The sequence below is a fragment of the Strigops habroptila genome, chromosome 15 (genome assembly GCF_004027225.2).
Source record: "Strigops habroptila isolate Jane chromosome 15, bStrHab1.2.pri, whole genome shotgun sequence".
NCBI classification, from domain to species: domain Eukaryota; kingdom Metazoa; phylum Chordata; class Aves; order Psittaciformes; family Psittacidae; genus Strigops; species Strigops habroptila.
In genome coordinates, this window is record NC_044291.2 from 4,335,302 (window position 1) to 4,356,035 (window position 20,734).

At 44.1% G+C, this 20,734-nt stretch overlaps 1 protein-coding gene across 11 annotated transcripts in view; it reads right to left on the minus strand.

Moving 5' to 3' along the window:
• The window catches only part of GARNL3 (GTPase activating Rap/RanGAP domain like 3), a 38,066-nt gene extending 17,510 nt beyond the window's left edge, over positions 1-20,556 (minus strand). For 2 of the 11 annotated variants that reach the window (XM_030506773.1, XM_030506764.1), the window contains exons 1-8: positions 12,579-12,763; positions 3,888-3,957; positions 2,935-3,009; positions 2,750-2,849; positions 2,222-2,340; positions 1,401-1,465; positions 652-715; positions 355-381 (exon numbers count right to left, since the gene is read on the minus strand). In XM_030506773.1, coding sequence (XP_030362633.1) covers positions 355-381; positions 652-715; positions 1,401-1,465; positions 2,222-2,340; positions 2,750-2,849; positions 2,935-3,009; positions 3,888-3,957; positions 12,579-12,652 — 594 coding nt within the window. In that variant the 5' untranslated portion in view covers positions 12,653-12,763. Of the gene's footprint in view, positions 1-354; positions 382-651; positions 716-1,400; positions 1,466-2,221; positions 2,341-2,749; positions 2,850-2,934; positions 3,010-3,887; positions 3,958-7,300; positions 7,485-7,725; positions 7,880-8,381; positions 8,401-12,264; positions 12,461-12,578; positions 12,764-18,371 lie in introns of those variants that run through there. The other 9 variants (XM_030506770.1, XM_030506765.1, XM_030506763.1 and 6 more) reach the window with 9 other exon arrangements.
• Between the last annotated feature and the right edge of the window lie 178 nt (positions 20,557-20,734).

The window sequence follows — 20,734 nt, forward strand, 5'->3', positions numbered from 1 at the left end:
AAGATGTAAAATCATGTTTTCTCTAAGGACTTTTATGTACGTACCTTTGTATACATCCTACACATGTGAACATGAAATTCATTCCAACTCCATTATGTGCTCAAGTAGCAGAAATCAAGTAATGTATCTCTGACCATAGATTATGAATTTTATGATATACCAAGTTGGTGTTCTATTTATATGATCTATTAAGTTGGAGCTTTAAGCTTTGATCTTATGTTGCAAAGAAATACTTTTTTACTGCAATCGCAATTGATTTCTAAGGTGTCACAAGCACGTCAGTGCAAATAGTTCATACAGAAAGCTGTACTCATTAAATAGGTCGTGAGCTACAAGTGGTAAGTTTACATTTACCTCTTGCTCTTCAAGAACCAGTAAATCCTGTAAAAAAAAAAACAATACCTTTAGCACACTGGTATTAAAGATAACACAAATAAAAAAGTAACATCCTTGTATACTTAAGTTTTGTTTTGAAGCAGCTAGTTCAGCTGATAAAACAGTTAACTTCATAATACCATGTAACCTGACTCATCGCTCTCATCCTGCTACTGAAACAAACCAGTAGCATTTATAGTTAATGACTTATTTTTCCTGAAAATAATTAAGAAAAAAACCACCCAAAAAAAAAAAAAAAAGGAAGTTACCTCCTACCTTTTGTATCTCAGGATGAAAGATTTCCCTTGGGCTCTTCTCAAATTTGTCAAGACTCATAGCACTGAAATGCAAATGAAATACTGCTTTAGAGAAGGGCACATATATGTATCAAAATTAAACCACTCACTGGTTGCAGTTAGAATTGGTTACAAAAGGAATTGTTCAAAGAGCCTCTCTTACTGGTGTCAGGCTTGCTCACTTTATATTCTCTTCTGCCACAAAAGAGGCAGGACAGACCACAAGCATGCCCATACACACTGTGACTGGGAGAAGGAATTTTCTTGGTTTCACTGTGTACAACACACCCATAGCAAGACTTACATGGAGAAAAATCAACTGAAGAAATATTTATTCTTTTTTTCCCGTTTGCTTCCTCCTGCTGGGGTCACACAACCCCCACCTCTCTAGTCAAAATCTGCTGTTCCTTATGTCTGTTTATTGTCTAATTTAAAAAGGTATTTCCTCACAACCACTGCAGTTCCACTTAGCACCTGATTTCCAGTTAACTTGAAAATAATCCCTCTGCTGAAGAAAAAGTGCTAAGAATTCTTCTCTGTTTTAAGTTGTCACTTCATTTGTTCCAGAACAGGCTTTAAAACCACTTTTTGCTGCCTTAATGACTAAGATTTGTAAGCCTGTTTTTACTGATTTTATAAATCTATCACGAAAACCATGCAACACAAGCTCTGAACTATAGGAAAAGGCATACAGACAAATAGCTTAACTGATTATTTGTAAATACATACCTTAATATAGATTTCACTGATAATGTTTTTGTGGGACTATATGGGAGACATATTTTCTGAGTACCCTATAAAGAAAAAAAAAAGCTAGGAGCTACTACAGGACATACTGAATTGTTCTGTATATTCAAATAGGAATATTAATAAAAACAAGTAAAAGAAACACCAAAACTGTGCTAGTTTTACTTAGCCACATTTTCCACTAGCTTGGAAAAACAAGCGAACAAAAAACCACAAACTGAATGTAAAAAGCCATGGACTGCGCAAAATTACTTTTTACCACATGCTAACGTAGTCAAAACTAAGTATAAGGACTGCTGAAACTAGAAAACATTACAGACTATGAACCATGCATGCATACAGCGTAATTTTAAAATCAATTGCTTGGATAAAAGGCTCTTATGGAATGTTAAGAGGAAAAAAAAAAATACATTAAACAGTACTACTGAATCCAGTATTACACCTGCCTACTTGCTTAACATTGCATAAGAAAAGCACTATAAAGTCACAGCCTAAATTGATCATAGGACATAATCAAGAACAATTTAGGCAACATTTCCAAGAATAACAGAATTGAAGGTAAGAACAATTGAAAAATATCTGGCATTAGAGATTTCTGTCAGAAATTTTAGTACAATGTTATCTACAAGACTGGTTTAGTTTTATCTACTATGGTAGAATTATGTGTTCTTATTGTATAAAATGAAAAATATGTCATAAATACTGGAATTCTGAAGAAAGCAAAAAGGGCATGATAAATGTATCCAAAACGAACAAGCAAACCAATATAAAGCCAGAGCAACAGTTAAATATTGGTTTCTCACAGTTTTTCTCCAAAGTATTGCATGGTATTGAGGAACACGCTGATTATTTTGGTCAGACAGTACAACAGACAGAAAGAAAGGGTTCTTCTCTGCATCAGTACCTATGTAATTTTGATGAACTGTTAGGGAAAACCAAGAAGCATTATCAACCATAAAGAATACACACACACCCGCTCGCACACAGACACACAGGTATAGATGTGTAAATATATGCATTCAGATGTAAAAATCTACCTAAATAGCTATGTATTTATACAGGGATGTATAAAAACCCCAAGAGAAAGGTACAGCTTTAAAGGCCAAGGGTTTCAAAACATCCCTTTTTGGTAGCAGGGATTCTGCCACTTACAGAAACCCTCTGTCTTCATGTTAAAAATATATGAAACAAGAACTTGTTTTCTGTACAGCATGGAAAATGGATACTAATTTAATACTATACTTTTTTCCCATATTTAAGTAATAGCAGTTCAAAGCTACACTGCATTTTCATTGATCAAAACTTCAATCCATTCACAAAACGATCATTACCTTTCCCTAAAAAATATTTGAAATACCATCTTGTATGATACTCTGGGTTTTCCAAATGCACGTCCGTTCTGTGCCATGTGCCGGGAGTGTAGTCTGTATTCTGAAATGGAATTGGGAGACTGTTAGATCAAATGCTGAAACTGAATCATTTTTTCAGCTTTCTGTAAGTATCTTTAGCCACTTACCTCACCAGAGGAGCCATTTTCCACACGGAACCGTCCAGCTCTTTGAATGGCTCCATCAGCATCGCTAGATATAAGCTGTAAGAGAGTTTAAGACAGAGGTTCTAGTTCCAAAAATAGCCATATGATCAGCAGTCAAAGCTTACCACAGTTTCTTCTTCTCCCAACCACCAGATGACTACCCACAGAGAAGGGATCGGCACTGCTATTACCAATTTGACTACAGATTTGGCATGGCTCAATTATAACTCTAATCAGGTAAGACAGCTGGAGTTTAGCTTCTTTACCCCTCCCCAATTCTGTTTTCCTGCAGTAAGTTTATGTAATTTCATTAGAGCCTTGTCTAACTTCATTAGAGTGACATTATTTTAACTGTTGATATACTGCTGCTTTCACAGTAGAGAAGAAATTTAGATACGAAAAAAATGAAAGGCCAACTTCATCTTTAAATTTGAAGAAAATGCCGAATAAGTGATAGATTCTAGGGAACAGCTTTCCATATCCTTATTCCGACTAGTTCCTTTTAATTTTAAACCTTCTCCCACTATTCTGAGGCACATACGCATAAAACCACATACATACATAAGTACACACACAAGCACGCACACCGTTTTTAACCCATGTAATTGCACGTACTTCATCAAATACTAGCCTAATATTTTGCCATCTTCAGCTCGTAAGAGGAAAAAAGCTCAATCTGGAGGTAAACATAATATTTATATAATGCTTCCTGTCCCATTATGATGAAATATTCATGAACAAGGCAGTAAAAAGATTTCCTAGCGCAGGTCAATATATCTATACTGAAGCTTCTTTTTATTACCCTCTAACTTTCAAGTCCAGCTTAGAAAGCACATTTTTCTAAACTAGATCCAATTTTTTTACCTGGAAATGAAAAGGATTTGAGCTCTGCATTATAAGCTGCTAAAATCAAAGGACCGGCTGTATAAACTTACAAGCTCCACAGATCCGTAATGCTTTCTGCTAAACTCTCCACGTCTGCAACCCAGATCTTCAGAGACAGAGCTGGAATAGAAACACTTCATCAGTGTACACAAGCAACTCGCCTTCCATCTCCTGCAATGCTATACCCTGCCATTAACAAATATCATTCCTGCAGAACAAGGTTTGCAGTGCATAAACTCATTACTGCAGGGAACACTCCTTACAATGTGCACAACCTCCAGCAGCCATTGCAGTCTGGCTTTCATATTATCCCCAAAGGAAAAGAAATGTCTGTCCTGACTGGAGGAAAAAGCCAAGATTAAATTAAATATTTAGTCATAATTTGATCAGAGTTCCAAAGCAGATGGTGGCTTATAACCACATTTGAAATCTGCATTTAATCTAAGGGAAGCAGAACCTGTAATAAACTTAATGCCTCAAACAGGACAACTGCACTATGCTCAATATCCCCATGCTTAGTAGCTTGCTACTGGTTTTTTCAGATGCTTTTTTTGGACTACACATAAAGATAAACTACACAACTACTTTAATTCAAAAGCATAAGGCAAGAAAAGCATTTCATGTGAAGTTCAAGATCTACATGCATTATCACATATAATCTCATACCTTCACATCACATTAAGCACATCACTTAATGAGGTCAAAACAGATAGCAAACACCTCCTCTAACTGTAAACACTAAGCCTCCTGCCTTTGCAATGGGCATATATATGTTACAACTAGAGGCTAAATAAAGATTCAGATGCAAATTTAACATAAACAATTTAACAGAAACAAAATGAGAAGAGAAACAGTATTAAAAACTTAGAGATACATAAATTAAAAATGACCAGTCAGTTCCCATGAGTAAGGCTACTTCAGGTTGCTCCCTGAAAAAAAGCATGCCCCAAAGATGGAATTTTCAAAGTGTGTGGCAGCACATCTCTATCTATCTTTTCACATTTGTGACACAGAATTTTCAGAGCCTTATCAATTGGATGGAACAATCTTAAGAGAGACCAACAGAAAAAACTGTTCTGAAGTCAGGAAGTCTGAGCATCCAGAAGCAGGTTCAAATCTTAAGCGATCACACACCATGAGGACTTCATGTCCAATACTTATACACACCAACCACTGCTACTGTTGGACCTTTGAGTGAACATTGCCATGTAACAATGCCACGGTGTTGCACAGTTGTGGCACTGTAGGTTTTCTATTGGTTTTGAACTCTTACAGGAAAATAAGGTAATCGTGGTAGTGCCAGCATTTCTTCTGTGTGCTACTTTTGCTCTACAAAACTCACTTTTGTGGCTAGGTGTGCTAGTTACCTTAGAAACCACTGTAAAAGCAATCTGAATCAATGAACACTTGTCACCCTCAGTACTGGTGGCAGAATGTTATGGAAACAGCAGTCAGGGGAGATTTTGCAGTTGCTGATCTCTGAAATTCAGCCTTTGATCAAACGAAGAAATGTATGTAAGATGACAATTCAGGGAGTATGGAAGAAAAAAACCAAAAAGATCCAACAACAGTCACTAGCACAACAAATCTCAAGCCTTGGGAAAGACAGGTCACTGTTTTGTGTGTTTGTATCTGGACAACCCCAAACACAAATATAGAACAAGTTAGAAAGTCACCACAAAGAGCATCTGGCCTACTGTGCTTTGAACAGAACCATCTCTGCCTGGATAATTTTTAGAGACTTTAATCAGTCATGTGATAGCTCCACAAAGCAGGAGAAAAAGCAAGCTGTGGTTTAGAAAACTGAACTACTTTCAGCCTTGTGGAAAAACTAACCTCAAAATGCATGAAACCAGAGGAAAATGCCATCTCAGGAAACACCCGCGTGATAAACCCAGGGAGTTCCAAAGGCATTTTAAGCTATCCGCATACACACAAACTAAGTCCTATACTTTCATTTGGTGACATTTCAGCTGAAAGTCAAACTCCATCAGGAAAAGCATACTGAGATCTGAGTATATTAATGCTGCAGGGATAACAAAGTCAGTAGCTAACAAAAAGCTTTAAAAAATAAAATCTGAAGAGAGTATTCAAAACCAAACATTGTATAACTAAGATATAGGTGTACAACATATGAATACAATAATGTAACATAATATGGGCTACCAAATTAAAGGAGAACATGACATGACAGCCATTAGTATTTTTCCAACACCACTCTTGCTGTTTAAAAAGAAAATGTTGATTAAAACCATAGCAGTTTAATATTAATATTCTTATCCATTTGTGTCCCAATTCAAAGTACCTAAAACACATCTAACTTTCAAATACACTAGCAGTCCTCTTAAAAATCAGAATAGCTCACCTCTGCTGCTTCTCAACCTAACTACTTCATGTTACACTTCTACTTTGTATTGCACTTGTCATCTGCTTCATATCAAGCACTTAAAGCAAAATCTCACAGCAGCGTAAATGCTACACAGACAATCTCATGAAAGTTAAGCATCTTAGTATCTATTTATGTATAGGTACGATTTACATTATCAGGCTATTTGCATAAGTGCACAATTCCCCAATGAATTCTAGCCTGCACATCTCTTTGGCTCTCTGTTCTGTTACCACCAAGAGTTGTACTCAATCAATTCTCTGACATATCACATCATCTAATGTAAAGAAATACGCTGTAATTTATTAACTTTCCTTATTTTCTTCACTGGATTACATCCTTCCTCAGTCCCAACCTGATCTACATCACAAAAACACTGTTGCTCCAGTTATGCCAGTTTTAAAACAGTGTTCATCCTATTAAGAGGAATTACGAGCATGGAAATATTTAGGGTTACCAGTGGCTCGAAGAATTTTGGCATAATAATTTAAGATTTACTTATATTGCAAAGTGTTTTAATACAGATAAACCTTTATTTATGTAGTGGCAGGACAAGGGGGAATGGATTCAAGCTGACAGAAGGTAGATTTAGGTTAGATATTAGAAGCTCTTCCCTGTGAGGGTGCTGAGGTGCTGGCACAGGGTGCCCAGAGAAGCTGTGGCTGCCCCATCCCTGGCAGTGTTCAAGGCCAGGTTGGACACAGGGGCTTGGAGCAACCTGTTCTAGTGGAAGGTGTCCCTGCCCGTGGCAGGGGGTTGGAGCTGGAGGAGCTTTAAGGTCCCTTCCAACCCGAACCATGCTGTGACTGTCACAGGCGCGGGTATGAGCCATGAGAGCACCGCCGCTCCCCTCCCTGCAGCACCGCTAGCGCCGAACGAGCTCCTGAGGGCGCCCGTCTGGCCCCGCCCACGCCACCTGCGGCAGCCCCCGAGGGGAGCCGCGGCTCCCGCTGCTCCGCTGCCTCAGCGCCACCGGCCCAGCGCCGCCTTTCCGCCACCGGCAGCGCGGGCCCGCACCGCATCGCGCCGCGCCCCAACCGAGCTCGGGCCCCGACCTCCACCCCCGGCTCCGGTTACCGCTGAGTGAGGCCGAGGAACCGCGTGGAGGCCGCCTCTGCGCCGCTCAGCTCCATGCGGGCGCCCAGCCGCAGGCCTCACCCTTCCAGCGTCGCTCTACGCGGCTTCGGCCCGCGCGGGAGCAGCGGCGGGAGCTCCGAGCGCACATCCCGCCACACGGCCGCCGCGCACCCGCCCCGGCCCGTCAGCCACTCATGCGCCGCCGCGGCAGCGCCCGCCGGGAGCTGTAGTCCCGGGAGCGAACCCCTTCGCCAGCTCTCGGTCCGTCTGCGGGCTCTGATCTGCTCTGGGAGCCAGGCTTAATGCTGCTGCGCCAGTAAAGGCTCGTAGAATGTACTCTCAACCTGCTCCCCCACAGCCCAGAGCCGTTAGAAGCGCAGTCACCTCGCAGAGGGACGGGCTCTGCCATGTTCAATCGCAGTCACCTCACAGACTGATGGGCTCTGCCATGTTCAGCTGCAGTCACCTCACAGACTGATGGGCTCTGCCATGTTCAATCGCAGCTGGCCAGGAGGGTGAAACCTCACCGAGGAAGGGATGAGAGCTCAGCTCAGTATTCCTGCTCTAACAAAGTAGACATGTCAGGCAGCACACGGCAAGGGTCTTGGCCTGCGAGCCGGCACCAGCCCACTTCATCACACCTGGGCTTTAGACCATCTCCACCTGTGTGACTTCAACACAGAACCTTCAACCAGCAGCACCTGCAAGCGTGTCAAGCTCTGCCCTCTGTTTTCTCCTTTTACATAGGTACACACTATTGTTCTCTACCTCTTCAGAAAGTAAAACATAGTCCATGCTTGCCATGAGACATAAACCCTGGAGTAGGGTTTGAACCCCCACTTTGGGAATCAAACCACAGCCCAGTCACTGAAAGTACTTTGACTATGTGAGGACTTACTTTAAAACTTTCCAGTAGGAGTTGAAGCCAGTATTACAGTCAAGTACTATGGCTAAAGATGAACCAATGGATAGCTCCTCTGTGAGGGTGGTGAGGCACTAAAACAGGATGCCCAGACAAGCTGTGGCTGCCCCATCCCTGGCAGTGTTCAAGGCCAGGTTGGACACAGGGGCTTGGAGCAACCTGCTCTAGTGGAAGGTGTCCCTGCCCGTGGCAGGGGATTGGAACTAGATGGGCTTTAGGGTCCCTTCTAACCCAAACCAGTCTGTGATTCTATGATTCTATAATGTTTTGGTAGAGCAACAACTTCTACCTGGGCTAACCATACGTTAGATGACTGCTCGTTAGACAAATTTCTTCAGTAATTTCAATTGCTTTTATGTCTTGTAATGAACTGTATTGCGATACTGTGTATTACTAAATACTGCAGCCACCTATGTAGTAAACTGTAATGGCTTACTGAATGATGTGATTGGATATATAATCTTATCTTTCTTTACAGCAATTATTACAAAATAGTAACGTCAGGTAATATACTAACACTCTACTTTGGGGTTTGAATTTCATGAAAAGCTTCCCTAGTGTTAAAAGACAATTCAATTCAATGGGGAGTGACACAAGAGGGCAAAGGACATCCATTATGCAGTAGAAGCTACCAAAGAGTAATTTTGAATTAATGCTGATCCCAGCTGGACTCAAGCTGGTGATGTACTGCTGAGGAATTCTGTTAAGCAATAGCCTTGCCTTAAAGAATTCAGACAATGTAGAACCTAGAGCTTATTAGAGTTAAGACCCATTTGGATCTTGGATAAGCAAAGTTTACAACATACTGACACCTGGGATAGCTTCACAGTGCAGCCTCTGACAGCAATTCTGTTTAAGTGAGTCTGCACCTTCCACTAGTTACTTAACTCCTCTATGATTCTATGTCACAGTATCACCCTTTGCTGTCAATTCTGCTATGGTGTTTGAGGAGTCAAACTTAGCAGCTGCTCAATTAAGTAACTTGAGGTTAAAATTAAAAAGTCTTAAGTCTTAATAAATAGTAGGGAGAGACTCTTTTTGGTTAGCCAGGGAACTAACAGGATACAGTTGGACTGTGAGTATAATTATAGATTGATTTGAGCAAAGTGCAAGCATGAATAGTGATAAAATGCATCTGGAACCCACTATGCTATTAACTCTGAATCTCACATCAACACACAGGACCACTTAGATGGCCCACAGCTGCTCATTTGTACCCATACACCCAGCATCTGCAGCCTCTCATCAAAAACTAATACAGTGAGAATTCCATGCATGGGGCATTCTTGGAGTAACATCTCTTAATGCTTTCTCCTGCATACTGCCTTTTCCCTCATACAGGTAACTGTAGCATTCCATAGTTCTATCTAGAAATAATCATAACTTCATTGTCCAAACACAAATCCAACCCTGTGCCACTTGAAACTACATTTCAACTAGTTAACAGCATAAACTCAAAGCTGACTGCTTATGTATCAAGAAATACCATAACAGACTTAAGTATGCAAACCCAGTAAAATAACTTCAAAGGAACTTCCATACTAAAAAAACAAAACTCTTTATTGAAAGAAATACCAATAATAACTCCTACTCAGTAGTTTGCACTGAATCATAACTTTCCCTCTTTCTAAATATCTGGATTGCTTTACAAGACTGCCAAAAATGCGGCCTCATTTCTCTGGTTCCTTCAGAAGAACCTAGTTCCACGGAAATAATTAAACAGAAAGAACCTTCCACTTAATTTCCACTTTAATGCAGTTGTCATTTACCCCATTCCCCCTCCCTTCCATGCACTAGGTATAAAACAGAGTTAATATGAATACACTCACTCCTTCAAACCAAACTGGCTCTGTGGTGCCCCTTTGTCACCCTGGAGAATACCAACTTTTAAAACACAACCACTCCTTCAAACAGCAAAGAAACAGCCTGCTTCTGCACAGATCCTCCCAATTGCAACAACAGCTTTTTCTCAGCCAATTTCTTTCTAACTACACCTCCTGAAATAGAAATCCCAAAAAAGTTCTGGGCTGGTCTTAGGCCGTACAAGTCTAACAGCTGCTAAAATTCCACACAGGGTGGAATGCAAGCACAAAGCCTCTGCATGAAAATGGCCACAACAATTGAAATTTGAACGCTGGGGGTTTTAAAATGTTGGGAAAAAAAAAAAAAAAGGCATTTCTGAAGCAATATCATTTCAGTGCTGCAATAAATCTTGAACACCATAAAACCCATAAAATTCTTTACACAAAGGACTACCTCCCTTTACAACATACTGTCTGCAGTTCTTTCCCCATTTTCTCAAACAATAAGCACACAAAGATGAAAATGAGAAAGGTCATAGCAAATTAATAAGAAAATAGAGCGGCTAAAGAGGTATTCTGCAAATGCATTGGCTTGGATGCTGTCTAGCTAAAATCTGGGATTCCTGTTGGCAGCTTTTAGCAATGAGATGTTTCCAGTACCCTGTTGCAGGATACAGCATGTCTCTGCAGCTAGAGGCTGGCAGAGACACAAATAGTAAATCTCCTTAACTTTATTTCTAGTTACTGCTGTTCTATACTTCCCCCAAAAGAAGAAAACCCAACATAATGTATTTCTTGATACCCATGTGGCATAGGTTGGCTACTGCCTGGGTAAGTTTGAGATTCTACACTCAGGGTAGCATACAGGCCATCTCTGAAGGCTTTCACAAGGCCAAAGTGCAGCCTGCTTGCAAAACAACCATGCAGAATGATGACAACGTACTTCATGTAAGCTCTCAAACTAGCTATATATAAATATATATATTTACTTGGTAAAAAAATGGACCAAGACCTTTAAAATTACAATGATTGGCACAGAGGAAGTAGGAAAATAGTTTATGTTTAAAGATTTCCAGAAAAACCTACAGCACTAGCAAGGCAAGAGCCCCAGAAGGAGCAGCCCCTCAGCTACTTCTTACTAGCCTGCAGCACACTGATTATTTAATGGATTGTAAAGGCAGAACATCATTTCAGCCATCTGCAGGGAGTTTGCTGGGGAAAGTAAACCTGTTCTGTCTGCCTGCAAGTAGCTGAAACTAGGCGGTTCCAAAAGAGCCAAGCAGGTAGGTCAGTCGGATTTGCTGTGGAATACTACTCTCAAGATGTCACACCAGAATAACTTCCATTTGCACACTGCAACTAAAATCACAGGCTCACGTGGTGACTTGCCTGCCAGATGGAAAGCAATGGAATTGTACTGAAACTAGAAGCACTACAATCGCATTCTTTTAAGTGCAGCCAGCATCACGTTTGACACCAAGCAGACAGGTAGAACTTCAGTGGAGAATTTGGTACATGAGTGACAGTTCTGGCTTACTAGAAATGGGGGGAAAGTTCTTGCAATGACACAGCTGATGCAAAGAGGGGTGAAAATCTAAATCAGTAAAGTCAATAAATCCCAAACCAGAATGCTAGCTGTTAGGAAAAAAACAACAACAACCAAAGGCAACTCCAACATGGGGATGAAAGTTCAATGAATATTTTTAAGAAGGCTCATGTACAAAATGAGTAACTTAGGAAAAACCCCACATGACCATTAAACTGTATTTCTTCTGGGGGAAAAAAATAAGGGATATTACATAGGTAAAGAAATTATCTTCTAAAGTGCACTGGGAACTTTACAAGATTGGCTGAACTACCTGCTACTTCTGCAGGTAACTGGTTGAGCCATTTCCATTAAAACAATCATTCTCAGTAATTAAAACAGCTCATCAAAACAGTGGATGAAGGAAGAAAATACAGATTTTTAAGAAAGCAGCAGAACTCCTTACTTTTTAAAAACTAGGAATTTCCCAAGGGAACGATTCAACTGTACAGTTCTTGGTACAGTTTTGAGCGGTTTTTAAGTCAAAGGAGCAGAATTTCTTTTCCCATGGGCAAGACTTTCTTATGTCACTGAGAATACGCACGTGCCGACCCGTACGTATACACAAAGACATAAGTGCAGTTAAATACATACAGAACACACGTGTCAACAAAAGGAAACGCAGCCTTATCGAGGGTTGGAGCTTCACCCAGACCTCATTCCGAGGAGTTCCTCAGAGACCGTGTTTGCTGGTTTATTCAAGGCAAATCCCTGGAGGCTTCTCCTCAGTTTTGTCATGCTGCAGGGTCACCATCAGGTCGGGCAGGCCGCTGCCACAGGAGCAGCACGTCCACCTCGCCTGCCCCTGCCAGGCCGCCGCGGCTCCGGCCCCGCCGCCCCGCCGATGCCCAGCGAGGGGCCGCCCGGCCCCGCCACGCCCGCGGCCCGCCCGCGCTCCCGGTGGTTCCCGGCGGCACCCCGCCGGCCGAGCGCCCGCTCCTCTCGGTCGCTGCCGAGCCGGGTAGTTACCAGAGGACTCCCAGAGGCGCCGGGCACCAGCAGCAGCTGGCGGGGAAGCTGCCCGGCGCCCCTGAGAAGGGCATCGGGACGCGCTCCCGCCGCGGCACCCCCAACGCTGCCGTCGGTTTCGGCGCTCCCCCGCTGACGCACCGGGCCGGGGGTGCGCGGCGGAGCTCCCGCCCCTTCGCCCCCTCCGCTGCGGCGGCGCCCCGGCAACCGCGGGGCCCTCGGCAGCGGACCAGGGCGCAGGCCGCGGAGACCCGGGTCCTAGAGCCCGCGGGTCCGCGGCGCCGGCGGCGGGGAGGGCGCGGCACTGTGTGTTAGCGAAGCCCTGCTGCTGTCCTTGGTGCGGCCAGGGTCAGCTTCGCCTTAGCTCAGTCCTTCCAGTGCCTGGAGGTTTTAGAAGCCGTGTTTTCATCGTGTCTTGGCTGGACACAGCCGAAGGTTAGGCTGCACACACCGGGCGCTCTGGCAGTTTATGTGCCAGCGCTCGCTACAGAGGAAGGACTAGGGTTCCACTTGGTGCGAAAGTATAAATGGACTTAGCGGGTGACAAGACTGGGGAGCTGGCGGTGGTGGGTAGTCTACTGGCTCTGTATGGATGAGAGGCACGCTTCTGGTGACAGAGCGCTGAACAGTAGCACAGTGACAGATGGTCCCCTGGGCATCCCTTCCGCCTGTGGAAAGTGAGAGGATCGGCTGCGGCACCAACTGATCGTCAGCGGGCGGCAGCACCACCGCAACGATCGTGTTCCTAACAACGGCCGCGCTCCCAGCCCAGTTTGTACCATCCCAGGACGGTAACTTCTTATTGGGCGTACAGGGCGCACCTTTCACTGCCCTTTTCGCACTCGAGCCAGGCAGAAATATTCTGCCTCTGTCCCAGAAAGCGTCCCAGTAGCTCAAGCTTTTCCATCCTTTGCATTTGACCACTTTAAAGTTCGGGGGACTGTTCCTGTCCATGCCCTGTTCCTGTCCCATGTCTCTGCTGAGAAGCTCCAACTCTGACACACGCAGACTGAGACAACACAAACACAAAACAAATGACTCAACCCAGAGACATAAAAACACTCCCAGCAAGAAGAATTACTCCAAAAGGGAGGAAGCTTTTAGGTGAGAAGACATGGGGGGCCACGAGGAAGAATCTACAGCTGCCATGGCCTGTTATAAAAAGATACAGCTGCAACTGCGATGATGGATGCAGGAGAAGCCAGGCTTTAAGACCTAAGGCCAAAAGGATGCACAGAAGCAGCAGTTCCAGAAAAGGGCTTCATCAAAGCAGACCACTCAACAGCAGTGCTGGCACATTCTGGGTTGCCACTGCAAGAGAAGACCATCCATAAACTTCTCGGACACAAGACACACCAGACGGATCTGTGCAGTGAGCCTGTAGCACAAGTAAGGAAGTGCTCAGTTGGGATTGTGCACACAAGACCATTGGTATGGCTGCAGACATTCCCACCTAGCACCAAAAAACAACGGGAACATTGAGCTCTGAGTAACCTGAGTCCTTAAGTCGGGGTTGGTGGCATGTCTGTGTGTGTGTGTTAGTGTTCCAGCCGCTGCTGTTCCTCCTGCTCATCCCAGCAGGGTGGGAAATGGCTGTGTTCATTCTGTGAGAGCTCTGGGATGGGGCGGAAGCAGGACCACCAGCCCCAAATCCCCAGGAGCCATGAGCCAGCCTCCCTCCCCACAGAGATGAGCCTGGCTTAGAAACTGCGATTAAAGAACCTGAATTATCTATTCGCTGTTTTCAGCCTGTAGAGTGCAGTAGTACCACGTTTTCATAGAATCATAGAATCCCAGCTTGGAAGGGACCTTACAGATCATCTGGTCCAACCTTTCTTGGCAAAAGCATGGTCTAGACAAGACAGCTCAGCACGCTGTCCAGCCAAGTCTTAAAAAGTGTCCAACATTGGGGAATCCACCACTTCCCAGGGAGATTATTCCAGTGGATGATTGTTCTCATTGGGAAAACTTGGCCATTACCCCCCTCATCTTTTTTCCCATGTGACCCCTTTTAAAATGGAAATCTTTGTGTTCTTTGTAGCCACCCTTGAAATACTGGAACATGGTGACAAGGTCTTCCCTTTTGAGCCTAAAACCTGTAATTCCCTCTTATTTTCATTAGGATTTCATGGCATTCTTGGAAGGCTGGGCTCTGACTGGAGTGTCAGGACTGAATGCCATTAGGGGAAATATTCCATCCCCTAACTATGGTCTGGCTGAAGTTTCTTCTTTACTTTCTATTCTAGGGACTGTAAAGCTCATACTGTATTTCACTCTGGAGTGGTTACAGGAAACAAAAGGATTATGGAAAAGGCCTTATAATACATAAATGTGATACAGTGGCCAAAACTGTCAGAAGTTAAAACATCCATTCTAACTGCTCTCTGCCATGCCTTGGGTACAAATGACTTACAGAACTTTTATTTCAGGAACAGTAATGTTTGAAGTACCTGACAAACTATTGAAAGTCTTGATTACAGGGATCAGAAACTCCTGAAAATAGTTTGCTTAGTGGAACTTTGTTCCAGTGTAAACCAGAATGGACTATTCAGTTCTCATCTATACCAGTAAAAATCCATATCAGCCCTGTGCAATGCCCAGATAGCAGAGGGCAGAATGTGCTTCACTTCCTTCCACCTTGTGTTCTTTTTCACTGTTAGCAGTGTTTCACAGTGTAAAGAATCCAAATTACAACCCTCTTTCTACATTATTATTGCCCTCCTCTCTTTGTCAGGCCTTGGATCATGCAGCTTCACCAGCTTTTCTCTCCCTCCTTGGAGGCACAGCTTTTCCCTGCTCATCTTTGTAATCTGACATTGTGATTTCTTCATTTATGTGCTTGTTTTTCTCCTTGGAGAAGATTTGCTGAATCATTGGGGAGGAGGCAAGAGCTCTACAGGCAGCTGGTGGCCAGTGATAAAACCACGGCCACATCCAGTCTTCAGGGTTTGCAGATGACAGCCCTTCAGTTGAAGGCCTGAGGCACATTCCCTTCCGAGCTAAGATTGCTGAGGACTTTGGGATTGAGGAAGTGGGGCTGAGGAGATGGTGCCCCAAAAATATAAATTATTGATCCTGAAAACCACAAGGTTTGTGTTGTATCTCCTGCAAAATTTATAGTGATGCTGTGAGAAAACTTGCTGGCTAGGGGCTAAATCCTGCTGACTGTTGTATGTGGTACTCACTTCAGAGGGGGCACATAGTTAAGAAAATAGGAATTTTGCTTGAAATAGGTCACAGTATGTAGTAGCTGCTTCCAGATTTGCAACAGCAAGGTATAGTGTGAGTAAAGGTGTGCCAGAGCTCCAAGGCAGTCATCTGCCTGTTTATTTGGAGAGAACGCACCAAATTCCACTGGTACAACTTATGCAGCTGTTTCTATTGCAACAGGTCTGAATTTTGTCCACTGCTCAATGATTGAAATAAGAACTGGGAGCTAAAATGCCTTGGTTCATTTCTTAAATCTATTACTTACCCTCTGTACATCCTCCAGTTACTTTCTCTCTCCCTGGCCCTTAGTTTCCTTGCAGTAAAACAGGGATAAGGTGTTTCCATCTTTGTGGAGCAGTTTGAAATCTTTAGGTTATTCACATGCGAAGTATCATTAGTATTTCTGAGCCTGCAGCACCATTGCATTCACTCTGAAACCAAAGGCTTTCTGTCCTGTCAGCTCTGCCTTTAATGTAAGGCACTAGAAAATGAGGTTTGTGCATAATTTTATAAGTATCTTTCAAATCTTACCAATAGTACATGGTACTTTTCCTGAGACCAGAGTTTTCACTTGGGATGTTCTACTTAGTTATACTTCAAGGATGTAAAATAGTTGGTTAACAAACAAGACTGGAAGCCCAGGTGACCTGAGTTCCACTTCTACTTGGCCTATTCAAATTTAGGCAAGTATTTTAACGTGACGAATGCAGGTTGGCAGATGACAATGCAGACCTCCCTTCGATGCCTTCTGTGGGATTTTGTATTTCCTGTGGCATTTCTTCACCATGCCACTCCAGTGTAAGGTTACTGTGCGTGTGCAGCAATTCTACCTTGCTCTTATCCGTAGATCTCAAAGCATGTCCGTGTCATTATCCTCACTTTGCAAATGGGAAACCTGAGACATGGGGAGGGATAGTGACTGGTTCAGATCAGCTGGCAATGTCAAAGCCAGGAATGCAATCCTTCTGCTTTGAGTTTTGAGTCTCCTATGTGGTGTTCTCCATGATGCTACGGTATCAGTTTCTAGATTCTCTTCTCCAGGTGCTGTCACACCCGGGTGTCCACCAAGCCTGATGGATTTACAGTCAAGCTCCTCCAGGCTGGATCTAAATAAGGAGCTGGGTAGGGACGTGTGACTGACACGCTGGTTCCCCATGTCCACACTCTCAGGATGGAGCCCTTTCTAGAACAGGAATGCTCCATCATTTCTGACTTCCCCTTCCTCAACTGAGACAAGAGATAATTTTTATTTTATAAGGAGAAGAAACCAGTGGACTTGACCACTGCCAAAAATCCCACCAAAGCTCCTAATATAGAAGGGCCTGGGATGTAAGATAAAGTCTCATTGCTTTAAAATTATTCAAGAGGAAGGCAGAATCAATGGGGTAGAGTTATTTTTAACTCCTTATTCTTCATGAGAAAGCCCTGAACCTCAGAGTTGTGTCTACCAGTGCTGAATATGGCTGTTGTACTTAGAGCTTATTTAGCAGCCCTTGATGCACAGAAGAATTAAATGGCTTAAAGGTTGTTCATGTCCTGGAGAACAGTAGATTATGGATTGGAACAGAAACAGCTGTGAGAAACTTGGCTTCAGAGTGGTGCAGAAACCACAGGGGTGTGACACATCTGTAGACATCTAAAGTTACATGAGATACGAGGCTCCTTTTCTCTTCACGGAGAAAAGTAGGTGCGTTGAAGGCACGACTTCTGTCCTACTCTAGATAGGTGCTTTAGGAGGAGCTAAATTTCTTCCTAGATATATTACTTGCCAGAAAGGGAGCCTTTGAGTGACTAGCTCACACTGGAGATATCCTGGCCTGCATTGCTGGTGCAGAAGGTTTTCTGCCTTGTATCCCACGGAGGGCTTGGGACAGCACTTGCCCCCAGGCAGCCAAGTCTGAACACATCCTCCCAGCAGAGGGTCAGGGCTTACACTGGGGCCAGCTCTCAGTAAAATCCCCTGTGACAGACTGAAGCAATGCGGTGTGTTGAAGCTGCTGATCTGACACTGGTTCTATGCTGCACGGCCCATCCTCAGCATGGAAACCAAGGATGTGCCCTGTGGGAATCTCTTGTCACCCTCCCTGTCACAGCTGAGGTATCTGGACAGGGAGCTTGCACAGGTCCAGGGAAGCTCATCCAAACGTAGGAGAGTCTCTCTGCTATGATCTTAAGCTGTACTGATTTGGTTATTGCTGCCCTAGGAATAGTGTGAATGGTCATTTGTTGGCCCATACTCTTGCAGCTCAGATGGGAATGGTCAGGTTTTTCCTCTTCTATTCACTGTTTTTACTGGGTTTTTTTTCAGAAACAGTAAAGGGAAAACTAAGCAATTAACTATACATCGAAATTTAGTGGCTGCTGTTGTTCTGAAGTGCTAGATTCCTCTCCCAGACCTAGGGAAGGCAGTGTGGGGGAGAAGTGCTGCTCTGGGCACTGAACAGGAGCAGCTTGCTCAGTAAGCATCTGAACTGTTTGCTGTAAATCTGACTCTCCCTGCTGTGCAATGTTCCTAAGAAAGCCTACCCCCTGCATTCCCTTAGGCCCCTATGTTCATGTTTGCAGTCCTCATGCTGCACTTACCAGGGTTATTTGCGTGGATGGGGGCTCCCTGTTGATGCCTGGGTGGCAGAAGCGAAGGGCTGACAGGCCTTTCCTGCCAATCTGTCTGTTGTTCAGATGAAGTGGTTGGAAAGTGCTCACTCTCCAGTTCCCTCTTTGGCTCAGGCACTCTGATAAGGCATGGGCTGTCCTATCTTGCCCTGGGAGCTGTTCCTCCTCCCTAACAGGCCCACTTTGCCGGCTGACAGTTAGCAGCCGGCAGTGCTTGATAAACTTATCGGAGCAAAGCTGAGCTCAGCGCACATTCAGCTCCTCCCCAGCCTCAGATTTCCCCATTCTTGGGGACTCTTTGCTCTCTGCCTGTCTGTCCATCTGGTTTGGTGAACACAGATCACCCTGGGGCCAACAGGTCAAAATCAGCCCAAGGACCAGATTGAAAAATGCTTGTATTAAAGCAACAGCTTTAAAATGAGGATATCAAGGAGGATGTTTGTAGCATCCATATCCAGCTCTGTATCTCTCTCTGGAATGTTATTCACTGGTGAAAACGCTGCTCGTGTCTGGTTTATCCTCTCTGTTTTATCCTCTGCTTGCCCTGTTTCTCCTCTCATTTGGCAGTTTAGTGGTTTTAATGTAAGGGTCTTGCTGTGCTTGGAGGATTTCTTTCTAAGCCAGTTAGAGAAATAGGTTGCTTTGCTGAATTAAGTTCCTATCACTCGTTATTAGTAGCACTTGGGCGTTCCAGCCGAGATCAAGGCTTCATTGTGGAGGTGCTGTATGTAGAAGATAAGGAGGGGCAGTCCCATTCCTGACTATCTTACCGTTGAAATAAACAAGTGAAATGAAGGAGAGAGGGGGAATTATTGTCCTCCTCTCACAGATGAGGTGAAGCTTTCTGTGAGCCTCATAGTGAGCTGAACAACTTCAGAAATCCAGAGCTCATGTCTCTTGCCCTAGGTCATACAGGAAACATGTGGCAGATCTCAAGTCTCAGTTCAGGGTTGCAGCCTTAACATCAGTGTGTGTCTGTGGTGACTGTTAGTTGTGAGATGGTTTGTCAGAGCTCTGCTGGGATATGTGTTTTCTTGGCTCTCATTCAGCTGAGATGCGACTGATCGATTTATTATCCTTGAATAATTTTGGTGTGGCTATTTTTGGCCATCGCTTCTGTTTGGATGTGTTATTCCAGGGGAAAAGTGGGAAAAATTCTCTGCTTTGTGAGCAGGAATGTTTGCCCTACACAAGGATATGTGTGTGTGCAGCTATTTCTGGGAGATAGATTGTCTAATGCTTTCAGGTTTCTCCTTGTGTGCCCTGCTGATGGGCTGGAACTAAACTGCTGGTGTGTCCCCATCACATACACTGTGTGGCCCTGGGGGAATGACCTGCTGTGAGGACAAGGGACTCTGCTCTTATCTCCTTTTTTCACTGAAGAGACTTTCTCTCAAGTCTGGGGTGGGAAAAAACTGGACTCAGCAAGTTTTAGTTTACCTTTTTCTCCCCCCCAATACAACCTGTACCCAAATGAAGCCTAATTCTTCCCTGTCCTTCTTCTCGGTTCCTTTTAGGCCTTCCCTAACCATTGCTGACACAATGTGAAAACTGCAGGGTTTTCCTTCTCTGGGATTCCACTCTGTGGAGCTTAATACAACCTGAGCATAAGTTCCAGTGTAATGCCATGCTCTGCTTCCTGCAGGTGTCCCGTGGCTCTGTCGTCATTAGGAAGAGAAAGATGCATCCTGTGCCCATACTTAAATCCACCCTTGATCATAGTATTTCTGGGCTGCTGCTCTCAGTGCCTAAAGGGTGTCTGGAAGACACAGAGGCACCTCTCTCCTTCTGACAAATGCCCGGGGTTATTGCTTTGCATGTCCCTCATTTGCTAAACAAAACAGCCCAAAGACCAGGATTTTCTTTCCCTGGCAATAAAGAGAAGAAGGTGTGAGGAGGACTGGGGAAGTGCAGGATACAAGGCGGGCTTAGAGGGAGGCAAACAATAAGCTCTTTCTTCAGCCACAAAGATTAGTTGAGATTTTGCTTTTTGTTATCTGTTTCCTTGATTGACTGACCAGAATGTTTTTGATGCAAGGGGAGATGGTGGGAAATGAGTTGTTTTCAGGATGGTCAGAACTGGGAAGGATTTGCATGTTTGGCGAACAAGGGCAGGTGTGTTTGGAGTTGGTGACAGCCACGGCCAGATCCAGACAGGTTCTGAGCATCCTTGAGTACCTGTCATGTGGATTGAGCAGCTCCAATGATCATGGAAGCCCTTTGCCCGCTCCATGCAGCAGGACAGCCCACGGCTGGTGCTGTGTTGGGAGTGGAATGCTCTCCCCCAGCCTGGTGTGGTGAGATTTGGGTAATGCCAGCTCTGTTTCCTCCCT